Raw genomic sequence first — 22,243 nt, forward strand, 5'->3', positions numbered from 1 at the left:
AATGACCCACAGTTTGAAAAACAATAGAACTACGGCATAATATTTTACCTTCCTGAATCTATTTCTTTAACTATAAAATGGGAATGACAATCTTATAAGGTTGTTAGGATGGTCAAATAAGACATATGTAAAGTATATATGTGGTACTGAGCACACAGCTCATGCTCAATAAATGTAACTATTATTAAAACTATTTTTAAAAACAGAGAAAGTTAATAAGGTCTGAGTCTGGGCATTGCCAGAACATATCTAGGCTGCTGCCCAAACTTCAGCTAATATTTTCATCATAACCACAAGCATCAGATCTACGGTGTCACTGTCTCCTGCTGTGTAGCACCAGCTACTCCTATTTGTGTGGTTGTTTAGAAATAGCTAAAAATTATGCTCTAGTTTATTTGAAACACTTCCATCTATAAAATCATCCAGATATTTAATTGAGAACATGGACATTTTGATAGCATTCTAAATTTTAAAACATTCCTCCCAAACAACCATACGAATACATTTTCCCAAGTCAAACAGATATCCCTAGGCTTGAACTGCTATTTCTAATTTCTAATTCATTCTTACAGGCTAATTTATAAAATGAAATTGTTTGGATGATTGGTTTGCAGTAAACATGGTAAACCAAACTGGTTTCTAAATTTAGAGAAAGGTTGAGTCTCCTCTTATAATAATGGAGAAATAATAGAAGTATTAATGACAATGAAACTTTCATAATTAAAAAGTCAAATTCTGAAATAACAAGAAGAAATGAACATTAATAGGTAGCAACAGCATAAATTGTGATTCTTGCAAATGGTTATTTTGAGCTCCTTTCACGGGATACTGCAACCTCCAAAATACAACTTACTAAATGATAATATATGTTCCAGATGTGTCCTAATTAAGTTCCATAGTCTTTGGAGAATTTAGTACTATTAAACATAAAAAGAGATTGGAAAATAGTGCATAAAATTCTAAAAATCATAAAAGAAGGACAAAATTGTTTTAATAGATGCTATGACTTCTACATCTGATAATTTGTAAACTTTAAAAAGTAGTAATTATTATTATCCATATAAATGTATTCAAAGAAAAATCTTATTTATGTATAACAGAATTTGAGGATGAACTCTAGATTTTAAATACAGTAGACTCCATATCCTTTCTTGGAGGTTTTTGAGGACTGATTTTTGGTAATATCTCTTTGGCATAAAATGTTTTATGAAGTCCAGCTTCTCGGAGTGCTAACTCAAAACGAAGTCTAGGGTCAGAAATTATCTGTAGAAATAAAATGATATAAATATTATGTATATAAATAATATAAGTAATACAGATAGTATAAAATAATACAAATAAATTTACTGAAGTAAATTTTATCATTTAGTTCCATATTTCTCCAAGCTGCATAGCTTGTTTTTGCTAGATGGATGACTAGATAACAATAAATTTTGTGCATACAGTGACTATATTCTGCTTATTTTTACTGAAAGGTCAAAATTTTTTGACATTATCACTTTTCAGTACATCAGTGGTTTCCAACATAAGATGTATAGAATGTTGTATACTAGATTAGTCAAAATAAAACATAAAATTATTTTAAAATGAGATAAAAGAAGCTTACTTTCAGTACTATCATTGATTTGTTATTTATCGTTAGCTGGGATTATAAAATATAAGCAACCATTCATTAAAATAAACCTAAATCACAATCTTGTATATTTGTCTTTAAACAGACATTTTAATTTCTCCATCATTTGGCAGCATGTAAGTTAAGTTCAAATACATGGCTACTACTTGAAAAACACAATCAATAGAACCTTTCTTCCAAGGCCAGATTTCTATTTCAAGCAGAACTAGAAAATGGTTCTATCAATCTGATTCTAAGTGGGAATAGATATATGAGTAGTTCAATTTCTGTTTTCATTTATAGCTGATTAGGCTTTATTTCTTCTTCTTATGAATATTAACGTCAACAGACACTGTTTGCAATGATAAAAAAGTGGCCACATATAGATTTCAGCTAATGAAGCATTTTACATGAACATTATCCCCCTAGAGGATGGGATAATAAGCTGTTGAAAGCAGCCCCTCCTTCAAGGAGCTCTTAAACTAACAGAGGTAGTAAGAATGTACACAGATAATTATAGTCCGTGGCAACATGTGACAGATGCTCCAAGAGTACTAGAACACATTGGGACATCTCCTGGTACCAGTGGGACTAGGATGGTCTCAGGTAAGGACAATAACTTGAGTTAACTTTGAGGTCCAACTTATTCTTCTATAAAGTTGGGAGTGGGAGTGGAGGAGGAAGAGAGATCAAGCAAGAAAGGAAGGCTTATGCTAACTTAGAGATGAAATGGGTCAATTTAGGATCATGGTAATTTGGGTGGAGTACTTGGTACCACTGGGGAACATTGAAAAAGGACACTTCTAAGACTAGGACTTGAATTTTAAAGGCTTGAAGTCTGTGTCATGGAGTCTGGGGAGCTACTGAGGTTGTGTTTCTGTTTTCAGGATAAATTAAGGCAGCAGGCAAACAAGAGACAGAGGCACAAAGAGTGCTTAAGAGTCTACTACAGTTGTCTAGACATAAAGTAATAAATGCATAAAATTGGCTGGTAGCAAAGAAGAGATAACTGTCCAAAACATTATGAAGGGAAGAATCAGTAGAACTTGGCAACTGATCAGATACAGGGACGGGGGCAATGATGCATATAAATGGAGAATAACACAGAATTTGTGTCGGCAAAGCAAAATATTTAAGTCTTAGACTTAGGTTTCTTCTCTTTTGCCCCAAAAGAGTCTTCCTGGTCACTTTCATCCACTTCCACATATTCATGCTCCACCTGTGTGCTGTTGACATCCTAATTATCTCCAGGATTCACCATTTCTCCCCCAGCTCCAGATGTGTGATGTTCAAAACATTTTCATAATTATAGTTTTTTCAACATATATCAAGTGAAATGGATATCTGCCTCCCATACTGATGTCCCTTTCCCCAATTCTTCTCCCCAGAGAAAGCCCAGTAGTTTCTTGCGAGCATGTATTAGACATCTTCACCCTAACCTGACATGAACAAAGCAATTGCTCTCTCCCTAAGTCTGTTTCTTCCTTCTGTATTCTTACATGGTTAATGGCAGCACCACCTAACAATTGCAATTTATTGAATTACTACTAGGTGCCAGACAATATTCTAGGCAATTGACATGTATTATCCTAATCATCACAAAAAACTTAACGAATTATTGTTTTACAGATGAAGTAAACAAAACATAAAGATGTTAACAGCTTACACAAGTTCACACAGCCAGCAAACAGTGGATGTGGATTTTAATCCAAAGTGTAGGCTCTTCTCAATATCACTTGCTGCCTAGTTTAGAATCACCCTCACTTTCATTATCCTCTCCTCAGCCAGAGCCATACATGCCTCCACATCCCACCCTCCCCTGACTCCACTCCACTTCCATGAAGTCTCCACCATCTTAAAAGAACCCAACTCCACCTCCACCAATTTTCCATTCAGACACATTGCTATAACATGAAGCTTTTATATACTTCACTTGCTTCAAAGTCTCCCCTCTGCTCATAGGTCAAAAGTTCAAAAGTCTTTAGAAAGTAAGATCAACTATACTTTCCACAGTCTGACCTAAATTTATGTTTGCAGTCTTATCTCCCAGCACCCAAGATGTACAAGTAAGGACCTCTTTTCACCCTCTTCTGCTTGATCAAACCCTTATTTCCTCAGTCTAGGTACCTGAAAGCTTTCCAGCTTCTGACTTCAATTCTTTACAAGCCCAGATGCCTTCCTGCTTTGACTTCTAGAGATACTATTGCATCTTCTAATTAACCCCTCTTCCTATGCCCACCCCTCCCCAGTCAGTTTTGCCGTTCTTTTTAGTTAAATTATCTGGAATGAATTCTGTTACTGATGCCAAAATTCCTCAGTGAAGATGGAGCTTAGTTCCATCTTTTCTGCCTTCTCTGACTTCCCTTTCAGGGTTGTCTTCACTCCCTTCCTTTTGCTGCTGCAGCCCTGAGCCCTCTATCAGGGAGGTAGGTGATCTCACTCTAGTGGCATTATTCCCGTGCATTCTACTTTCTTTCCCAACCCAATTCCCCTGCTCACTTCCTTCACACAGAACAAGTTTATCTTGTTTGGGATGCAGCCCTGGCACCTGGCTCAGTGCAGATACAGTATATGTTCCATAAATATCTGCCCAATTAATATGTAAATTGTTCTTTTTATTAATATTCCCTAGCAAAGTGTGCAGCACATAATAGAGGCACATTAGATTTATTTGTCATTGGATAAATGTATAGTTTCCTACTTTTAAAATGATTAAACATTTAGCTTCTCTTAGATTTGTAAAGTTTACAGCTAACTCCTGTGGTATCCAATCATTCATATGTCCTGGCTCCCTCTCTTCCATCCACCTAAAAAAAAGCTTCTTAAAATCCCTTCTCCATTATAGAAACAGACTAAAATGATTCAGAAGCACCTAGAAATAGTTAAATAATCTCTTAATACCTTTTTCCACAGCAAGTGTTTTATCATTAGCTCCAGTACATTATTTTCTGTTCATTTTAATTTCAGAAAGCTTCCCTCTGCTTTGTCTTATCAGTATCATCAATTGTTTCATTAATAGGATTTATATTATGCATTTAAATAAATTCTGAATATGATAAATATTTAAACAAAAATACAATATTAACACAACTTTAAAGTAAAATTTTATAAAATTGTTTTAGATTAAAATAATTTCCAATGACAGATTCATAACATTTTCAAAGTGTTTTGTTCTATAGTCACCTATTAACATTTTATAATATTAAGAACTGTTCAGTAATTACATGTGATTTATGCTAATATGCATGGTATTTAAATAGAAATATAAATAATTTGTAACCCAAAATACACACTTCTACAATTCTTATCATCATCATGGCTTTTGCATCAATCTTGCCAATTTCCATAATTACCTGCTGTTCATTGTATGTATTCAATGTGAAGAGTGGCTTTTGAAGAATAAATTCTTCTTCAGTTCCAATACCCATCCTTGCTTTTGATGCCACTGTATCTGACATCATTCTAACAGGATCAAATTGAGCGACAATAGCAACCTAAAAAAAGTGAAAACATGGCTGCTTGGAGCAAGATACAAGCTAAATACTTCTGGGCAACATTATTAATGCTTAATGTCCATTAAAGTTAAGAAATTTTATTATTGCATAGTTACAGGTACGATTAAATTTAGATAAAAATTTCTTCCTGATCCAAAGTCAAGGGAAATCTTATATAGAAAACCTACATATTCAATCACTTTGAAAGTAACCCAAAGTAGAAAACATTAATTTTTAGCCACTAGAAATCCGTGGCCACAGTAATGACTCCATGAAGCTTTCTAGAAAGTTTAATCTGATTAAGCTGAGTCTAGAGTATATCATTTATGGGTAAAGTCATGTGTGTTAGCATTATTGAGCAAGATGGGTGAGTTTTCATTGTACTGAACAACAAGATTTCCAGGGACTGTTAAAAACCATTGTTTCCTCTTCCACTGAAAAACTCCAAGTCATTTTAACCCAAATGCCCTTGAGCTTTATGATAATTGAAATCAATCAAACCTGCATTCTGATGAAAAGAAGCCACTAATTTTGTAAATTATATGCCACCCTTAATAACACCTGCCTGCTAATTCCTAAAGTCAGGAAATAGCAATAGGAAAATGGCATTTTTAATTCTATTTAGAAATTATAATGACATAACTGGAGGTTGAACATACTTTAATTATTATAGGTTTTACTAGCCAAAATGTCTTTTACTATAGTTCTAAACACTGATTACAGATAACAGGCACAGACATTTCCTCTTTCAAAGGTCTCACAGATGGAAAAAGAATCTTAATCATATGGACTGTAGTTGTCAAAATGATATTTCGAACAAAATGTGTTTAGTAATAGTAACATTAAATTTTGTCCCTAGAAGGCCATGGTATATCATTATTGGCTAATGATTGAAACATTTAAATTTCATTGACTCTAAGATGACCAGATGTATATTCCTATGCTTGGAATTTGTTTCTATAATCTGTTTTATCAAAGATGGATACAATGTTTGTATGCATTTATACTTCCTTTATATGATTTCATTTAACTTAATTTCCTTGGTTTGAATTCATATTTACATTGAGTAGCTAGGTGACTTTGGGAAAACTCTGGGCTGCCTCAAGTTTCTCTTCTATAAAATAATAATTCTTACATCATAGGGTTGGGGTAGGAGTTAAATGAGGTAAGACCTAAGAGCATTTAGAAGAGGGCTTTACACTTAATATTCAAAACATGTGAACACACACTGCTACAAACCTATGAGGTAGGCTGTTGTTCTGTTGTTCAGTCACCAAGTTGCATCTGACTCCTTGCGATCCCAAGGATGAGATAGGTACGATTAGTATTATTCCATTTTTCAGAGGAGGAAATAAAGTTTAGGGAGGTTACGTGAAAGACCTAAGTTTCCTCTGCCAGTAAGCAGTGAGCCAGGTTGTACCAGCTTTGAAGGAAGCCAGAGGTGGAGTTCTTACCCAAGATTCGAGGCTAACTCCCAACGATATGGAAGGAGAACCAGTCAGTCATTTCCTGTCAGCTAGGAAATGGTATCAGAGAAGACTTTGGAGCTGATGAGCTGTGCTTATCACTGTTATGTTAACAATACTGAAAAATTACCAAGTAAAACTACTTTATAACGTTTCCTAAGGTCTGAAATTCTTGTTCTTGCTGTCTATAAATACTATTTTCAAAATTTTTGTCTACTTTTATGAGCCAAAGCAATAGAAGGCTTTTATTTTCCCACAAAAACAGTCATTTTAATAAGTGATTTTTAACCTTTTTGTTGACTGTAGGATATTTCCAAACAGAGGTCCCTTCCCTAGGGAGTATTATCTTGCTCAAGCTCCACCACATGTTTTTCGAGGAGAGTAAAATCCTTTAGCTACAGGCAGGGTTTCACTGCTATAGATGGATACTATTCAGCTTATAAACTAGAGGTAATATGGATGTATTTAAATCTTGGGAGAGCTTTCTTTAAAGGTTCTGATGAAGTTCTTTTCATATACTAAGAAACTGAAAATAATTCAACATAAATCTAATTGTTCCCAGGAATGAAGATCAGTGTCCCAATTTGGAAAAGTTACATTTTATATAGCAGATGTAATGAACTAAGTCCTAGTAATAATGTTATTAAGAGCACTTAGACACATTTTTTTAAACCACCCATGAAATTCTCCAAATTAAAAACACCTGTTTCCTTAGGGCTTCTAGTCGCTTTTCTCTCTCTTCTTCTTCAAGTGCTTCTTGAAGGGCCACTTCTTTTTTCTCCATCAAACGCTTTTCCAATAATTCTTGTCTATATTTAACCCTTTAAAAATAATGCACAGGGAAGTGAGGAGAACATCATGATAATGTTGGAGATTATGTGGACAGCAGCACATGGGCAGAAGTCATCCCAGAAGTGACATCAGTGTCATTTTGTTTTACTTGCTTTGGATGATTTCTCATATCACAACCATAAAGGATGTTTCTATAAAATATAATTTACAATAATTCTAATAACAATCATAGAATTGCAGGTCACACAGGCAGGAAAACATGGGGTAAAACCCAATCTCACTCCTTCTTCATTGAAATCATTGTATTAACCATCAGCTGCCACAACTGCAGCTAATCCAACTTGACAGATGACAGCCTCACTCTTGAGTTATTTCAGCAGTCTTCTAGTAAGTTTTAATACAATATGAGATTTAAAAGGCTATGTTACTGTTTGAATAGGCCTAATTTTAAAAAGACAAGTAAATAAAATACTATAATATGCCCAAAGTATCTCAATTACTAGAATGTAAACCAAACTTTATATTGTCACTCATTTTGTCAAGAATGCTCTATCTGGATGGATGTGTGTGTTTGTGTTAAGAAACTTTGAAAATTGTACATTGACTGTAGATGGCAGCAAAAACATGACTTTCCCTGAGCATTCTGTTTCCATCCTCCTTAACAGCAGCTATTAAAACTGAGCACATTTAAATACCTGTTTAATACTCCAGGTTTCACCTGGCCCTCCTCTGTTGCTCTTTTGGGGCAGCCTCCCTAACTATATTTTTGTCCAAGGTATTATTCTATTGAATTATAGGGATAAGATTTGCCTTTTCAAAAACAGTAGGCACCTGGCTTCTCAAGGTAGAAGGAGGTGTTAGCTCTGTCTTCTATCACTGATGGTTTAGATTCGACTTCCTCTATAGCATCAGGGCTTCCTCGGTGGCTCAATGGTAAAGAATCTGCCTGCCAATGCAGGAGATGCAGGTTCAATTCCTAGGTCGGGAAGATCCCCTGGAGAAGGAAATGGCAACCCACTTCAGTATTCTTGCCTGGGCGATCCCATGGGCAGAGGAGCCTGCCAGTCTGCAGTCCAAGTCTGACACCGCTTAGAGACTAAATAGCAATAGCTTCGGTCACAAATGTGCTTTCCCCCAGGCGTGCACACCTGTATTTTCCATGGATGTCCTTGCACTAGACCATTTTTATTCTGGATCCTGACATTTACTGAGGTGTTCACGACACATCAAGTCTTGTGCTAAGGGCTCTTTCAAACTTCACATGTTGGGGTACCATTATTTATCCCATTTTAAAGATAAAGAAATGGAGGCATAGAAAGGTGATGAAACTTGTCCCAAGCCTCAATGGCAGAACCTGAGGTCAAACCCAGGTGAACTGGCCCCAGAGCCCATGAACAGTTAACTACCATGTTCTTCTCTCTTCTCCCCTTGACAGCTCTACTCACCTCACTGACTGATGAATACCTAGTTTGTGCCAAACCCTGTGCTGGAAATTGAGAGCACTCTGAGAAAAAGACTGCTCTTAAAGAGCCTGTGGTTTAACAGAGACAAAAGACAAGCCCAAGAACTAAACAAGGTATACAGTATCTTCAGAGAGGTATAAATAAGGTCCACTGAGGATTCAGAGGAAAGTGAGATGCCTACTTGCTGAATTGTGAGAAAGACTGGGCGACTTCAGCAAGCACTTTATGGAGGAGGCAGCATCATCTGAGCTGGGTCTGGAGGACTAGGGTTTGGAGAGGCCAGGAGGCATGGCTGAGGTGGGGCAGAGCGAGAGCTGGGACGAGGGCGAGTCCAGGGAGGCTCAGGCTCTGCAAGTGCCCGGTTGGTCTCCCAGAGTGGCTGACTTCTTCAGTTTTGTCCTCTGGGCACCTTGCTTGCCCCACCTCGTCACAGCACTGGGCAGGGAAGGGTTCAAGGTGGCTAAACGGAGTGAGTGGGTGAGCAGTGACAGAGAAGCCCAGAAGAGCACTGAGGTAGTCACATGGTTCCCTCAATGATCTGCTCTTGGGGAGGAAAACTTTAAAACCAGGTTGCTCCTGAGGCTGGCATTGAAGAAGCAGCACTGGGAAAGGAGAGGAGGGGAGCAGGCAGTAGATACTGTAGGAGTACAAAACCCAGAATGGAATTTGGAAAGAAGGTCCTAAGCTCTCTTGATGGCTGTGGCTGTTCTGCCCCATCATCTCCCATTTCAAGAGTCACTACAACCGGATATATGGATTAAAGAATTCACAGACCACATTGCTCTCTTTCTCTGATGCCTCTCTGTCATAGAAAGCTCTGTTTCTCATTCCCTCCATTTTCACTAAGGCGTGACACAACTTTCCTAATGAGGTTCTACTCAATTTAAGCACTGAGTACAAGCTAAGGGAACTACTGTGAAAGTTCAATTAAAAGACACCCAGGGATTTGACAATTACCATATGTTAATTCTCAGAACTTCTGAAAAGTTTCTCTTCCTTTGGGATGTATAGGTTGCTTTGTCTGCTACAAACTTTTGGCTGCTTTGCGGAAAAGTAATAGCTGTTCTGGTTAGAGGAGCTTGACCAGTGAGGAAGAGATTAAAAAGGGGAGTGAAGCATTTGAAGCTATTTGGTAAAGAAAGCTGGCTTATGCTTTACTTTAAGTTCATTCATTCATTCAACAAAAATTTGAGCGCCTCTCTGCGTCAATTACTGTTGTTAGCACTGGACAAAGGATTTCAGTACAGAAGACATACTCCTGTCCTCACAGAAGTGACCATCTAATGTAGATACAAAGATCCAGGCAATTATGGCACAGGGTAGCTCTTGCCCTGGTGAGACAATGGGGCAGAGATCATGGGAGAATCATCTTTGCCAGACTTGGGGCATTCAGAGGAGCAGCCATCAGGAAGTGCTCTGAATTTCAGATCTAAAAAAGGAGCAGGAATTCGTCAGAGGGGGAGAGAACAGGAAGAATGTTCTAAGTAGAAAAAAAAATATCATATGAAGGCCCAGAAGGTGAGAGAGCACGGTATGCTTGAAGAACTCAAAAATATTTGGAATGACCAAAAATGAAAATTGTAAGGTGAGGAGTACCAAGAGTTGAGGCTAGGAAGGCAAGGGAGGACAGGTGGTGAGGACTTTGCAAGCATGAGGGCTTTGATCAAGGCAACACAATCAGGTAACTCTCTCCTGTAATGTGGAGGATGGATTGCTAGGAAGCAAGACCAGAGAGACTTATTTTGATGCAAAAAAGCTTTCCTGAATTAGGGCAGGGGAGGGGTGCTTGTAGGAGTTAGGGAGACGATATAGTCTTAAAATTTTATGTAGAAAATAGAATAAATAAGTATTGTTAGTGCTTTTTAAGGGAAAGAGAGAGGAAGCTAAAGTTTCCATGCTGTATGGTGAACAATGGCATTCCTCTCTAAAACTGGGGACTTAGAGAAACCAGGGAGAGAAGGAATTAGGTTGAGTTTAGACATAGATCTGCTGTCATAAGATCTGGGCTGGAGAAATGGATGGGGATCTTTATCAATGGCGTGGGACTGAGACTGAGAAACGGATAGCATCTATCCAGGAAGATACTATAGTGTAAGAGGAGGTGGCAGGCCTAGAACTGATTCCAAAGGAAACAACTTTTTCTTTTTCATTTTTTCTATGTATATTTTCAGTATTTATAATTTTATATCATTCACTCATTCATTGACTGGGTGCCCAGGCTGTGCCAAGTGCTATTCTAGGGTGGATGATCCACACTGATTAAAAGAAAAAAAACAAAAACAACAAAACCCTGTTCTCACACTTTCAATTATAGGCATATATTTTCATGTATTTAGAAGTTTAATTTCTTTTCAAAAAGGGGGTAAATTACCAATTTAATTTCCCCACTCTACTCAACCCAAGGAAGGGGGCAACTTTTAAGAAGGGGATAGAAAAGGAAGAAACTAGGAGAATGAGGAGAAATTGTGGCAAAGAAGAGAATGACAATGGAAATAGCAATGTCTCATGCTAAAAATCAGCTCTAATCTAAGATAATCATTGGATTAAATAACAGGGAGCCACTGGCAATCTTGGCAGTAGAGAGGTAGCTGAAGAATTAGCAGTAGATAAGGAAGTAAGAGGTAAGAGAGACAACACCTTCAGTAAGGCTGATGCCAGTGGAGAGGAAAGAAGCTGGGGCTGGAGGAAGCTGATCACAGTGGCATTGGTTCCAAAGTGATGACCAAGATGACACTGACTGTTGTGAAGACTGGCCATGGGAAATTTTAAGAAGACATACTCAAATTCTTCATTCTTAGAGATGCCAATGTTTAAATTCAAATAATAATTCACTGTAAAAGGGGAAACTCCTGATACACCCTCCTTTTCCCAGTCTGGATGGAAAAATGTCTTTGCCTAAAGAGAAGTGATGCAGAAAAATTCCTGGGAGAAAGCCAAATACTCACATATTCATGGGGAAAGAAAATAGCAACAGTAAAGTCAATCATTTGGAAAATTTTCCACATAAATACCTTTAGCCATTTGAAATAGCAGATTTTCTCCAAATTAAACTGTTGCTGTGAAAGTCAATGTCAGGAAGTGGCAAAACTCAATAGTCTTTAAGCTGTGCACTGAATTCCCAAACAAGAATCCTAGGTTCATCTCTCAGTCTGTTTCATACTCCCTGAGTTGACAAAGGTTGAGAATGCAGCAAAGGAGGCCTTTTCCATTCCTCTTGGGGGAGGAGAAGCATCATATTGTTCAAAAGCAACAGCTGTTGCAGAATCAGGCAGAGCATTAACAATAATCTGAAAAGGATTTTGTTTAAGCTTCCAGACCTGAGTGTAGTTGAAGGGACAAGAAGCTTTCATGTAGAAACGGAGAATTTATATATCATTTTGGAGATATTTTTATTTGTGTATTGCATTCGAAGAGAGGAGTTGCCATTGTTGTTTAGTCACTAAGTCATGTCTGACTCTTTTGAGACCCTGTGGACTGTACCCTGCCAGGCTCCTCTGTCCATGGGATTTCCCAGGCAAGAATACTGGAGTAGGTTGCCATTTACTTCTCCAGGGGATCTTCCTCACCCAGGGATTGAACCTGCGTCTGCTGCATTGCAGACTGATTCTTTACCACTGAGCCATCATGGAAGCTCCAGAGATGAGCATACAAATGCACATAGTTGGGAAACATCATGAACTTCAGTGACACCCTCCTTTGCTTCAGTGAAACTAGCAGTTAGAACTAGGCAAATTATTAACTTCAAAATTTGACCTCCCTCCTATCTGAAGGGAGACACAGATAACTTCAGTCTTAAAAGAAGCTACAGGAACTAAGAGGAGAAAAAAGACTTCAGAATAATTTTTTTGCTGACAGTGGCAGGTTCTACAGTTTGTTTTTTTTTAACTTAAGCAGTAAATAAAACAGCATTAACAATACATCTTAATTAGGTTACACTAACCAGTACAGGAAAATCCCATGGATGGAGGAGCCTGGTGGGCTGCAGTCCATGGGGTCGCTGAGGGTCGGACACGACTGAGCGACTTCACTTTCACTTTTCACTTTCATGCTTGGAGAAGGAAATGGCAACCCACTCCAGTGTTCTTGCCTTGAGAATCCCAGGGATGGGGGAGCCTGGTGGGCTGCCATCTATGGGTCGCACAGAGTTGGACACGGCTGGAGTGACTTAGCAGCAGCAGCAGCAGCAACCAGTACAGAACTCCCACGAAAAATGTTTCAGGGAAGTAATTTGCCCTACTGAATTAGAGCCAGTTTCCAAACAAATCTGCTACTTCATTTTTAGGTAATGTGGCTTACTCAACACTGAACAAGAAATCTTTAACAGGCACATGCTGGAGGTGCTATTGCCAGAGGAGTTTGAACAGCAGTGCAGCAGAGTGAACCTGTTTCTCTCTGCTGGGAAATCCAGTTTTGGCTTAAACCCCACTCAGAAAGTTGTTCTTCCCACCAAGCAAAGAGACACCCCCATGAGCTGTACAGGACTCCAACAGGGAAGAGTGTGCAGATCAAAACATAGGCAGGCCAAGTGGCAGCACCTGCATAAAGGAGGTGGTGGAGAAGCCTCGCACAGAAAAGAAGGAAGAAAACATGACAGGTGTTCACACTGGCCAGCGTCACCCCCCAGTGGTCAGGGCCACGAGATTCTATACTCAGTGAGGGTTCTGGCTAAGGGCAGAAACAGAGATCAGTTCCTGCAAATGTAATGTGAATCCTGATACAAGGCAGTGACATCCTGGTACAGATCAGCATGGGACAAGAACAAAGAGGATTCACAGAGAACCCACAGAACCAGAAGGAGATGAACCCAGGCCAGGCCCAGACAGAGACTATTCTTCTAGCTCAGAGTGCTTACTGGCTCCTTTGTGGGGTGTAAAGGCAAGTTCCTATTGGAACTTATCTTTAATTGATTAATCCAATTAGTCAACATAGAGTTATTGGCAAACCTACTGTGTGCCAGGCACTGCCCCACAGGCTCAGGATACAATAACAAAAAATAAAATCCAGACAAACAAGATCCCTGCTCTTAAATCTTACATTACTTATGGTTTGTTGTATATGAGCATGCCTAAATTAACGTCCTAGTAAAATACATAAAATTGTTTTAATAAATTATTTTAAATTTATCACAAAGTCCTAAATTAGAGATCTTTTTCTTTTATTGCTATAGCTCGATAGTTCTCAACTATGACTACATTAGAATCACTGGAACTTATAAAAACTTCTGATGCCAGGGCCTCACACCACACTAATTACATCAGAATCTGGTTTCAGGGCTCAAGATTGGTATTTTGTTAAAAGTTTCTCAGTGATTCCGATATGCAGCCTGGTCTGAGCACAGCACTGCCTGGCCAGTGGATCCCTAATTCACAGTAGTGTCAGGATCACCTGGAGGGCTTGTTTTTATTTTTTTATATTTGTCTGGGCTGGGTCTTCGTTGCTGCATGGGCTCTAGTCGCAGAGAGCTGTGGTGCACAGGCTTCTCATCAGGGTGGCTTCTTTCGTTGCAGAGCACAGGGCTCTAGGGCATGGGCTTCAGTAGCTACAGCTCCCAGGCTCAAGAACACAGGCTCAGTAGTTGTGGTACACAGGCTTAGTTGCTCCGTGGCATGCGGGATCTTCCCAGATTAGGGATGGAACCCTCGTGTCCTGTATTGGCAGGTGAATTCTTTACCACTGAGCCACCAAGGAGGCCTTGGAGGGCTTGTTGAAGGTCAGATTCAGGAGTAGTGAGGTGGGGTCTGAAAATCTGTATTTGTAAGAAATTTCCAGGTGATGCTGGTCTGGAGACCACACTTTGAGAACCACAGCACAGATAAATATTTAGATTAAAGGAAATCTAATTGCCTATTATTAGCAAGACAAAACTAGGTGCAAATCACTACCTAGATCAGCTTATTTCTGGTTGCATGTGCTAAACATCACAGTTATATGCCTCAGGATTGATCCGAACTAGAAGTTTCTGCTTTTGTGCTACTGACATTCATGAGCAGAAACTTTAATTTGTGTCATATTTTAGATTCCACATATAAGTGATGTCATTCATAGTCCATTGTGTGTATGTATATATATATATAGTGTGTGTATATATATGTATACATATAGTGTATATATATGTGTGTGTATATATATATATCTCCACATCTTCTTTACCTATAAAATAAAATGTCTGTTTACTCACAGACATAGAGTGGTTCCCAAGGTAAGGGGGAAGAGGGAGAGGGTTGGCTTGGGAGTTCGGGGTTACTAGATGCAAACTGTTATATAGAGAATGAATAAACAACTAGGCCCTACTGTATAGCAAAGGGAACTATATTTAGTATCCTGGGATAAACCATAATGGAAAAGAATATGAGAAAGAACATGCATATGCATAACTGAATCACTTTGCTGTATACCAGAAACTAACACAATGTTGTTAATTAACTATACTTCAGTTAGAAAAACAAGAAGCAGAATCTTTCAATCCCAACCTATCCCATGGCCTTAACACATTTGGATGACAGGTTTCCTAGTGACAGTGGTCAGGCTTGAGAGAGCAACAGTGGCTATCACTGAACCTTTCTTTGCAGTTGCAACAATGGCTACATCTGAACCTCTTTCTTTCCCTCAATGGACAAAACACTGGGATATCCAACAACAACTGGAAACCTCAGACTCCTGGTGATATTTAAAGGGTCTATTCAATAAAATCAAAGAAGGAAGAAACAACTTGAAAGCATTTGAGCAATGAGCCACTTCCCTTGGGACTAGTTCCTGAAACTCTGGGGTTGGGGGGAGGGGAGGGGGTAAATATTTTTCATACTGGAAGTGAAAACCCATAAATGAGAGTGATATACATCTTCCTGTTGGCTGTAATCAGTTCCAACCTAGCCATCTGAGTTCACTTGAGTTGGAAATACAGAGATACAAACAGCTGTGAAACAAGGACTTAAACCTGGGACTCCAGAGTTAAATATAGGATAAGCTGTGAGGAGAGGGTTAGTGAAAGAATGTTATAAATATAATTTTGGCCTTTGCTCCAAGTAAGTTCACAAAGGCATTTCTGCCACATTTACCTCCTCTTTTTGAACTATTTCTAAGTCTTTCCATCTAGTTTTCAGTAATCCTTTTATATCCTCACATAGTCTCAAATTTTCCTAGAATACTCCTTTCCCAATAGCATTTCAAGTAGGGTATAGGAAATAAAAGATGCATTGTCTATGGAGAATTAAAAGCAATAAATAAAAGCTAGTCTTTTTTTTTTTTTTTTTTTGTATTTTTAAACACTACACATCAGCAAGTCTCAACACAGTTAGTGATAAAAACTCCCTCTACTGGAGCATGCATTCCTATCTCACTTACTCAGTTGCCCCTTCCATTGCTTCCCAGGTGATACTACTTCCATTGCTACCCATTTACAATGGAGAGAGAAGAAAGATGATAGCATTTTCCTGGCTCTCTGACAATTCCAGAAAAGTTTTACCCATTGACTTGGGTTAGATCATCCTGTTTATAATACAGTTCTTGGGATCAACTACTGGCTTCCCAGCTCACTGCCCACATTTACTGAGGGTTATTCAAAACTCCACTTTTACAGTTCCTTGATCCTGAACAGCATTTGCTTTTCCCCTCCTTTAACAGCCCACTCCTTAGACCAAAATTGGAGCTTGGCGTCACCTAAAACCTTTGAAACTGTGGATAATTATCAAATCCACTTTACCTGCCTTCACTACTCAAGATCATTTCATGACGTGCATGTTCTCCCCAAGCTGCATGGAGCCTAAACAATAAGATGTTTGCCCGAGGTGCTCTCCAGGAACTGGGAGTCAGTTCTGTCTTATTTGAACTGAAGGACCACCAACCCTCCAAATGAGCATGCTCGAGTGTCCACTAGGTGATTTTTGACATCAGAGAGCTGAAATCTTTACCCTCAGATGGTGCTAAGCATCTCCATTTTTGGATGTACAGAGGCCTGTAACTTAGTTACACCTGAGGAGAATGATGATTACCTTTTCCCAACCAGCTTTCTCCATGCTCCCTATACTTCAGATCACCCTGCCCATTGCTTCATGGCAATGGGGAAAAAATGGAAACAAGGACAGACTTTATTTTCTTGGGCTCCAAAATCACTGTGGATGATGATTGTAGCCATGAAATTAAAAGACACTCACTCCTTGAAAGAAAGGCTATGACAAACCTAGACAGCGTATTAAAAAGCAGAGACATCACTTTGCCAACAAAGGTCCAACTAGTCAAAGCTGTGGTTTTTCCAGTGGTCATGTACAGATGTAAGAGTTGGACCATAAAGAAGGCAGAGCCCTGAAGAATTGATGCTTTTGAACTGTGGTGTTGGAGAAGACTTTTGAGAGTCCCTTGGACTGCAAGGAGATCCAACCAGTCAATCCTAAAGGAAATCAACCCAGAATATTCGTTGGAAGGACTGATGCTGAAGCTGAAGCTCCAATACTTTGGCCATTTGATGCAAAGAGTTGACTCACTGAAAAGACCCTGATGCTGGGAAAGATTGAGGGCAGGAGGAAAAAGGAGTGACAGAAGGTGAGATGGTTGGATGGCATCATCAACTCAATGGATATGAGTTTGAGCAAACTGAGATAGTGAAGGACAGGGAGGCCTGGCATGCTGCAATCCATGGGGCTGCAAAGAATCAGACATGACTGAGTCACTGTACAACAACAATGTATTTCAGTTCAGTTCAGTTGCTCAGCCGTGTCCAACTCTTTGTGACCCCATGGACTGCAGCATGCCAGGCTTCCCTGTCCATCACCAACTCCCAGAGTTTACCCAAACTGATGTCCATGGAGTTGGTGATGCCATCCAACCATCTCATCCTCTGTTGTCCCCTTCTCCTCCCACCTTCAATCTTTCCCAGCATCAGGGTCTTTTCAAATGAGTTAGCTCTTTGCATCAGGTGGCCAAATATTGGAGTTTCAGCTTCAACATCAGTCCTACCAATGAACACTCGGGACTGATCTCTTTTAGGATGGACTGGGTGGATCTCCTTGCAGTCCAAGGGACTCTCAAAAGTCTTCTCCAACACCACAGTTCAAAAGCATCAATTCTTCAGCACTCAGCTTTCTTTATAGTCCAATTCTCACATCCATACATGACTACAGGAAAAACCACAGCCTTGACTAGACGGAGCTTTGTTGGCAAAGTAACAATGTATTTATTGACAGGCAAAAATATTAATCAAATACATGAGAAATTTTTAAAGAATTTGCATTAAGATATATTGGCAACCTCAGATTGAATAGCAACGTATGCTTTATTCTTTATCCCACAGATACCCAGCACCCCACGCCTCTGGGAAGTGTGTGTGTGGGGAGGGGGGCGTGGGGCAGTCTGAGACTTGTTCTCCTGTCTCCTTAATTGGAGATGCTCTCCAATTAGAAGATGCGCCTAATAAATGCTCTCTTTGCTGCACGCTCTGGCTTCTCAGCGCTTTGCTTTGCTGCCTGTCAGGCAAAACGAACTTGGTTTGGGAACACCATTTCCCTGCCAAAAGTTTACACTGAGGTATTCTGTTCTGACTCCAATCTCCAGAGTCACTGACTAGACTGACAAAGGTTGCAGACTAAGTAACCAGGAATGGATTGCCTTCCAACCTCCTGTCCTTTATGTGTTGATTATTTAACCTTATTCAACCTGATATTACCTTAGTTTATCAGGCTCTCCACTTATCAACAACTTTTATAAACTATAAACTTTATGCCAGGCACTGGGCTAGGTCTTCCCTCATGAAGCTTACTGTCATTCTACTTCTTCCTTTTCTCCCAGGCTATGAGACACAATCAGATTTACTCAGTTCTCTCTCCAGCTTTGGACTGATGGATCTATCTCTTCAAAGGCATTACCACTAGTATTCTTTTGTTATCTTCTTTCCACAACTGCCTTGCCAATTTCCAGCTCTCATTGTTTACTGAATTTATTATGTGTTCATGAGGTTTGAGCCTAACTGAGACATTTAACACTCCTCCAGAATAATTTTTACTTACCCTAGCTACTCGATATTCTCCCTCTTAGCAGAGAAGCTCACCTCCTACTTCACTGAAAACAAAAGGCCATAAGTATTCACTTTCCCCACCATGCATTGCTCCTTTCCAGTCTTGTTAGGACGATCTTAATTCATCCTTTGCTCCTTAAACCTGGGCATTTAATCCCAGAAATCTGACTGTCTCTAGGATCTTGCTCCAGTGAATCTTTCTTTCCTATTTCTTCAGACACTCTCCCGTTCATGGTCTTTTTTCCTCTGCATATAAACTTCTTCAAATGGGGAAAATATGTAACTCTCAACTTTCCTTTCAGCTACCATCTTCTTTGTCCCTTCCTTATAAAATTTTTTAAACAAAGAAGCCCCAATTTGTCTCTAATTCTTTGCTTCTAACTTGGTGCAACAATCCCTGGAGTTGGCTTCTGATCCTTCCACTCAGAAGGATCCTTTTACTCAGTCGGCTTCTGATCCTTCTACTCCAAGTAAAAACTACTCCCCCCAATGTCTGTGTAAACTCAGGACCTTCTTGTAGAATAAATTTTAGTCTGACTTGACCTGAGCAATGCCTGGTACTGATGACCATCTCCTTTATGAAATGCACATCCAATTTTTGACTGCTATTCCTCACCTTTTACTGGCTCCTCCTCATCTGTGTACCCAAGTTTTCAACACAAATCCTCTTTTCACAATTTAAAAACATTGTCTGGGAACATGACTTCAGCTACAATCAAGGCATGAATAGCTACAGCCTCCACCCCTTCAAAGCCCCAAATCCTTTGATCTTTTATTTTTTTCCTCTATGTAATTTCAGGATTGGCTGCAGACAAATCCCTCAAATGTTACTATATTACAGTGATAGTTAAATGCAAAGCTTCTGCTTTAATGGGCATCAGAGCTTTTTGTAGTAACAAACCTAATGACACAAGGTTAAGTAGAAATCTGGAATTCCTGCCCACATCCTCTTAGAAAAAAGCCACTAGAGCACCATGGGTACCATGGACACGGCCAAGATTTTGCCTAGTCAGTTATTTTAGGTTCACTCTAATCCACAGACCAATACTTAAGCTCCCTTATAACATGGCTGCAATATTTATATACAGTTAGTCACTTCAGCTACCTAAAAATCAGAGAATGTATAACTTTGAGCAATACAACTTGGAACCAAGAAAATTTTTTTTATCCTTAACAGATTAGGGCCACAACTTTTGGGGATATTAGCTATAAACCATTTTATAAATTAGGAGATATCTTCCACAAATAATGGTTTTAATATTAGAAGACTTGATTTTTTAAAATCCCTGCTTTCTGATAGTAATTGTATAGGGCTACTGCCTATTATGGCTAAATCTAGATTTTAATAATTAGGCCATACCGTGGTAGATAGCTGTTGCTTTTTTTTTTTTGCCCTCTAGCTTCAACCTAGTAATATCAATTCCCTTTCCGATTGCCTTTCTTCATTCCATGTAGGTTTATTGAAGCCTTTAAACAAGAATCCCCCCACCTTTCCATGTGATCAGATATGGTTAATATTAAGTACATTACAAATATGACCACAGTGATTGGCCCTCGGTGCCCACATGATTTCAGCTGAGCTAATCAGAATCAGAATCTTTCCCTGGGGATTTATATATAGATATTGAAGTAGAATTCTCCCAGCGAGGTTTAAAATTCTCCAAACGAGGCTTCAACAGTACATGAACCAAGAACTTCCAGATGTTCAAGCTGGATTTAGAAAAGACAGAAACCAGAGATCAAATTGCCAACATCTGTTGGATCATCAAAAAAGCAAGAGTGTCCCAGAAAAACGTCTACTTCTGCTTTACTGACTATGCTAAAGCCTTTGACTGTGTGGATCACAACAAACTGTGGAAAATTCTTCAAGAGATGGGAATATCAGAGCACCTTACCTACCTCCTGAGAAATCTGTATGCCAGTCAAGAAGTAACAGTTAGAACTGGACATGGAACAATGGACTGGTTCTAAATTGGGAAAGGAGTATGTCAAGGCTGTATGTTGTCACCCTGCTTATTTAACTTATATGCAGAATACATCATGTTAAATGCCAGGTTGGATGAAGCACAAGCTGGAATCAAGCTTGCCAGGAGAAATATCAATAACCTCAGATATGCAGATGACACCACCCTTATGGTAGAAAGCAAAGAGGAACTAAAGAGCCTCTTGATGAACTGAACTGAACTGATTGAAGAATAAAAGCTTTCTCTTCTCTCTTTAGTTGCTAAGCTCAAATGATACAATTACCCCTGGAACTGCTAGTAGCCATGCCTCCTTTTCCTTCTGACTCCCCCAACCCAGACACATGAGGAAGTCCATTTCAGTGTACAAACATGGACAGATAAGTGGAGAGTGAGAGGAACCCGAAGACGCCATTTGAGTCCCTGAGGCAAGACCCACTTCTGGATTCTCATTCATGTGAATCAATCCATTCTCTTTTCAGCCTAACCTAGCTTGAGTTAGATTTCTCTCAGTTGTTTCTGAAGAATCCTGACTGATAAACATAATTTATAAGGGAATACTAATTTTTTTTACTCTTCATAACATACAGAGCTGTTTCAAGTGATAATCAGTTCATTTCTTAAATTGATGGCCCATGAAATGTTAACATCCCATAGGACATGTTAACATCCCACATGACATGTATGCCATGAAAAATGTGTTGGATGTCTAGTAAGTTTGAGGAAAACTAAGATAAAGTGAAAGAAGAGTCTTTACAGTAGGAGCTCTCAAAAGATTTATTATGATATAGTAGGGTGAATTATGAATCTCCAAAAGGAGGATTTAGTGTGCCAATTCCCCCAAATTATCTAAGAATAGAAAATTTTTAATAGAAGCCAGTTTGGGGAATGTTATTTGCCTTTCTATGAACAAGCAGGGATATTCAACTCTGAGCCACCAGGGAGGCCCAGTAAATGAATTAATGGGCATCAACACAAATATACTTATTGGTCTGTTTTATAGCTATAAATGTTTGTTTTCACACGTTCCTTCTGTTAGACTGCATTTCCCGAGTACAATCAGTTCAGTTCAGTAGCTCAGTTGTGTCCAACTCTTTGCAGCCTCATAGATTGCAGCACACCAGGCTTCTCTATCCATCACCAAGTCCCAGACCTTGCTCAAGCTCATGTCCATGGGGTTGGTGATGCCATCCAACCTTCTCATCTTCTGTCATACCCTTTTCCTCCTGCCTTCAATCTTTCCCAGCATCAGGGTCTTTTCCAATGAGTCAGTTCTTCGCATAAGGTGGCCAAAGTATTGGAGCTTTAGTATCAGCATCAGTCCTTCCAGTGAATATTCTGGACTGATTTCCTTTAGTTTTGACTGCTTTGATCTCCTTGCAGTCCAAGGAACTCTCAAGAGTCTTCTCAAACACCACAGTTTAAAAGCGTCAATTCTTTAGCACTCAGCTT

General features: G+C 39.1%; 1 protein-coding gene across 18 annotated transcripts in view; it reads right to left on the reverse strand.

Annotated features, from left to right (window-relative positions):
• Nucleotides 1-971: 971 nt before the first annotated feature.
• The window catches only part of CCDC148 (coiled-coil domain containing 148), a 297,116-nt gene continuing 275,844 nt past the window's right edge, over nucleotides 972-22,243 (reverse strand). For all 18 annotated transcript variants that reach the window (XM_086354590.1, XM_086354486.1, XM_086354468.1 and 15 more), the window contains 3 exons: nucleotides 7,276-7,393; nucleotides 4,966-5,106; nucleotides 972-1,263 (listed from right to left, as the gene is read on the reverse strand). In XM_086354590.1, coding sequence (XP_086210716.1) covers nucleotides 1,117-1,263; nucleotides 4,966-5,106; nucleotides 7,276-7,393 — 406 coding nt within the window. In that variant the 3' untranslated portion in view covers nucleotides 972-1,116. The remainder of the gene's footprint in view (nucleotides 1,264-4,965; nucleotides 5,107-7,275; nucleotides 7,394-22,243) is intronic.

Source organism: Bos grunniens, chromosome 2 (genome assembly GCF_055505025.1).
Source record: "Bos grunniens cultivar Pamir isolate PY7600 chromosome 2, Bosgru_T2T1.0, whole genome shotgun sequence".
Classification (NCBI taxonomy): Eukaryota; Metazoa; Chordata; class Mammalia; order Artiodactyla; family Bovidae; genus Bos; species Bos grunniens.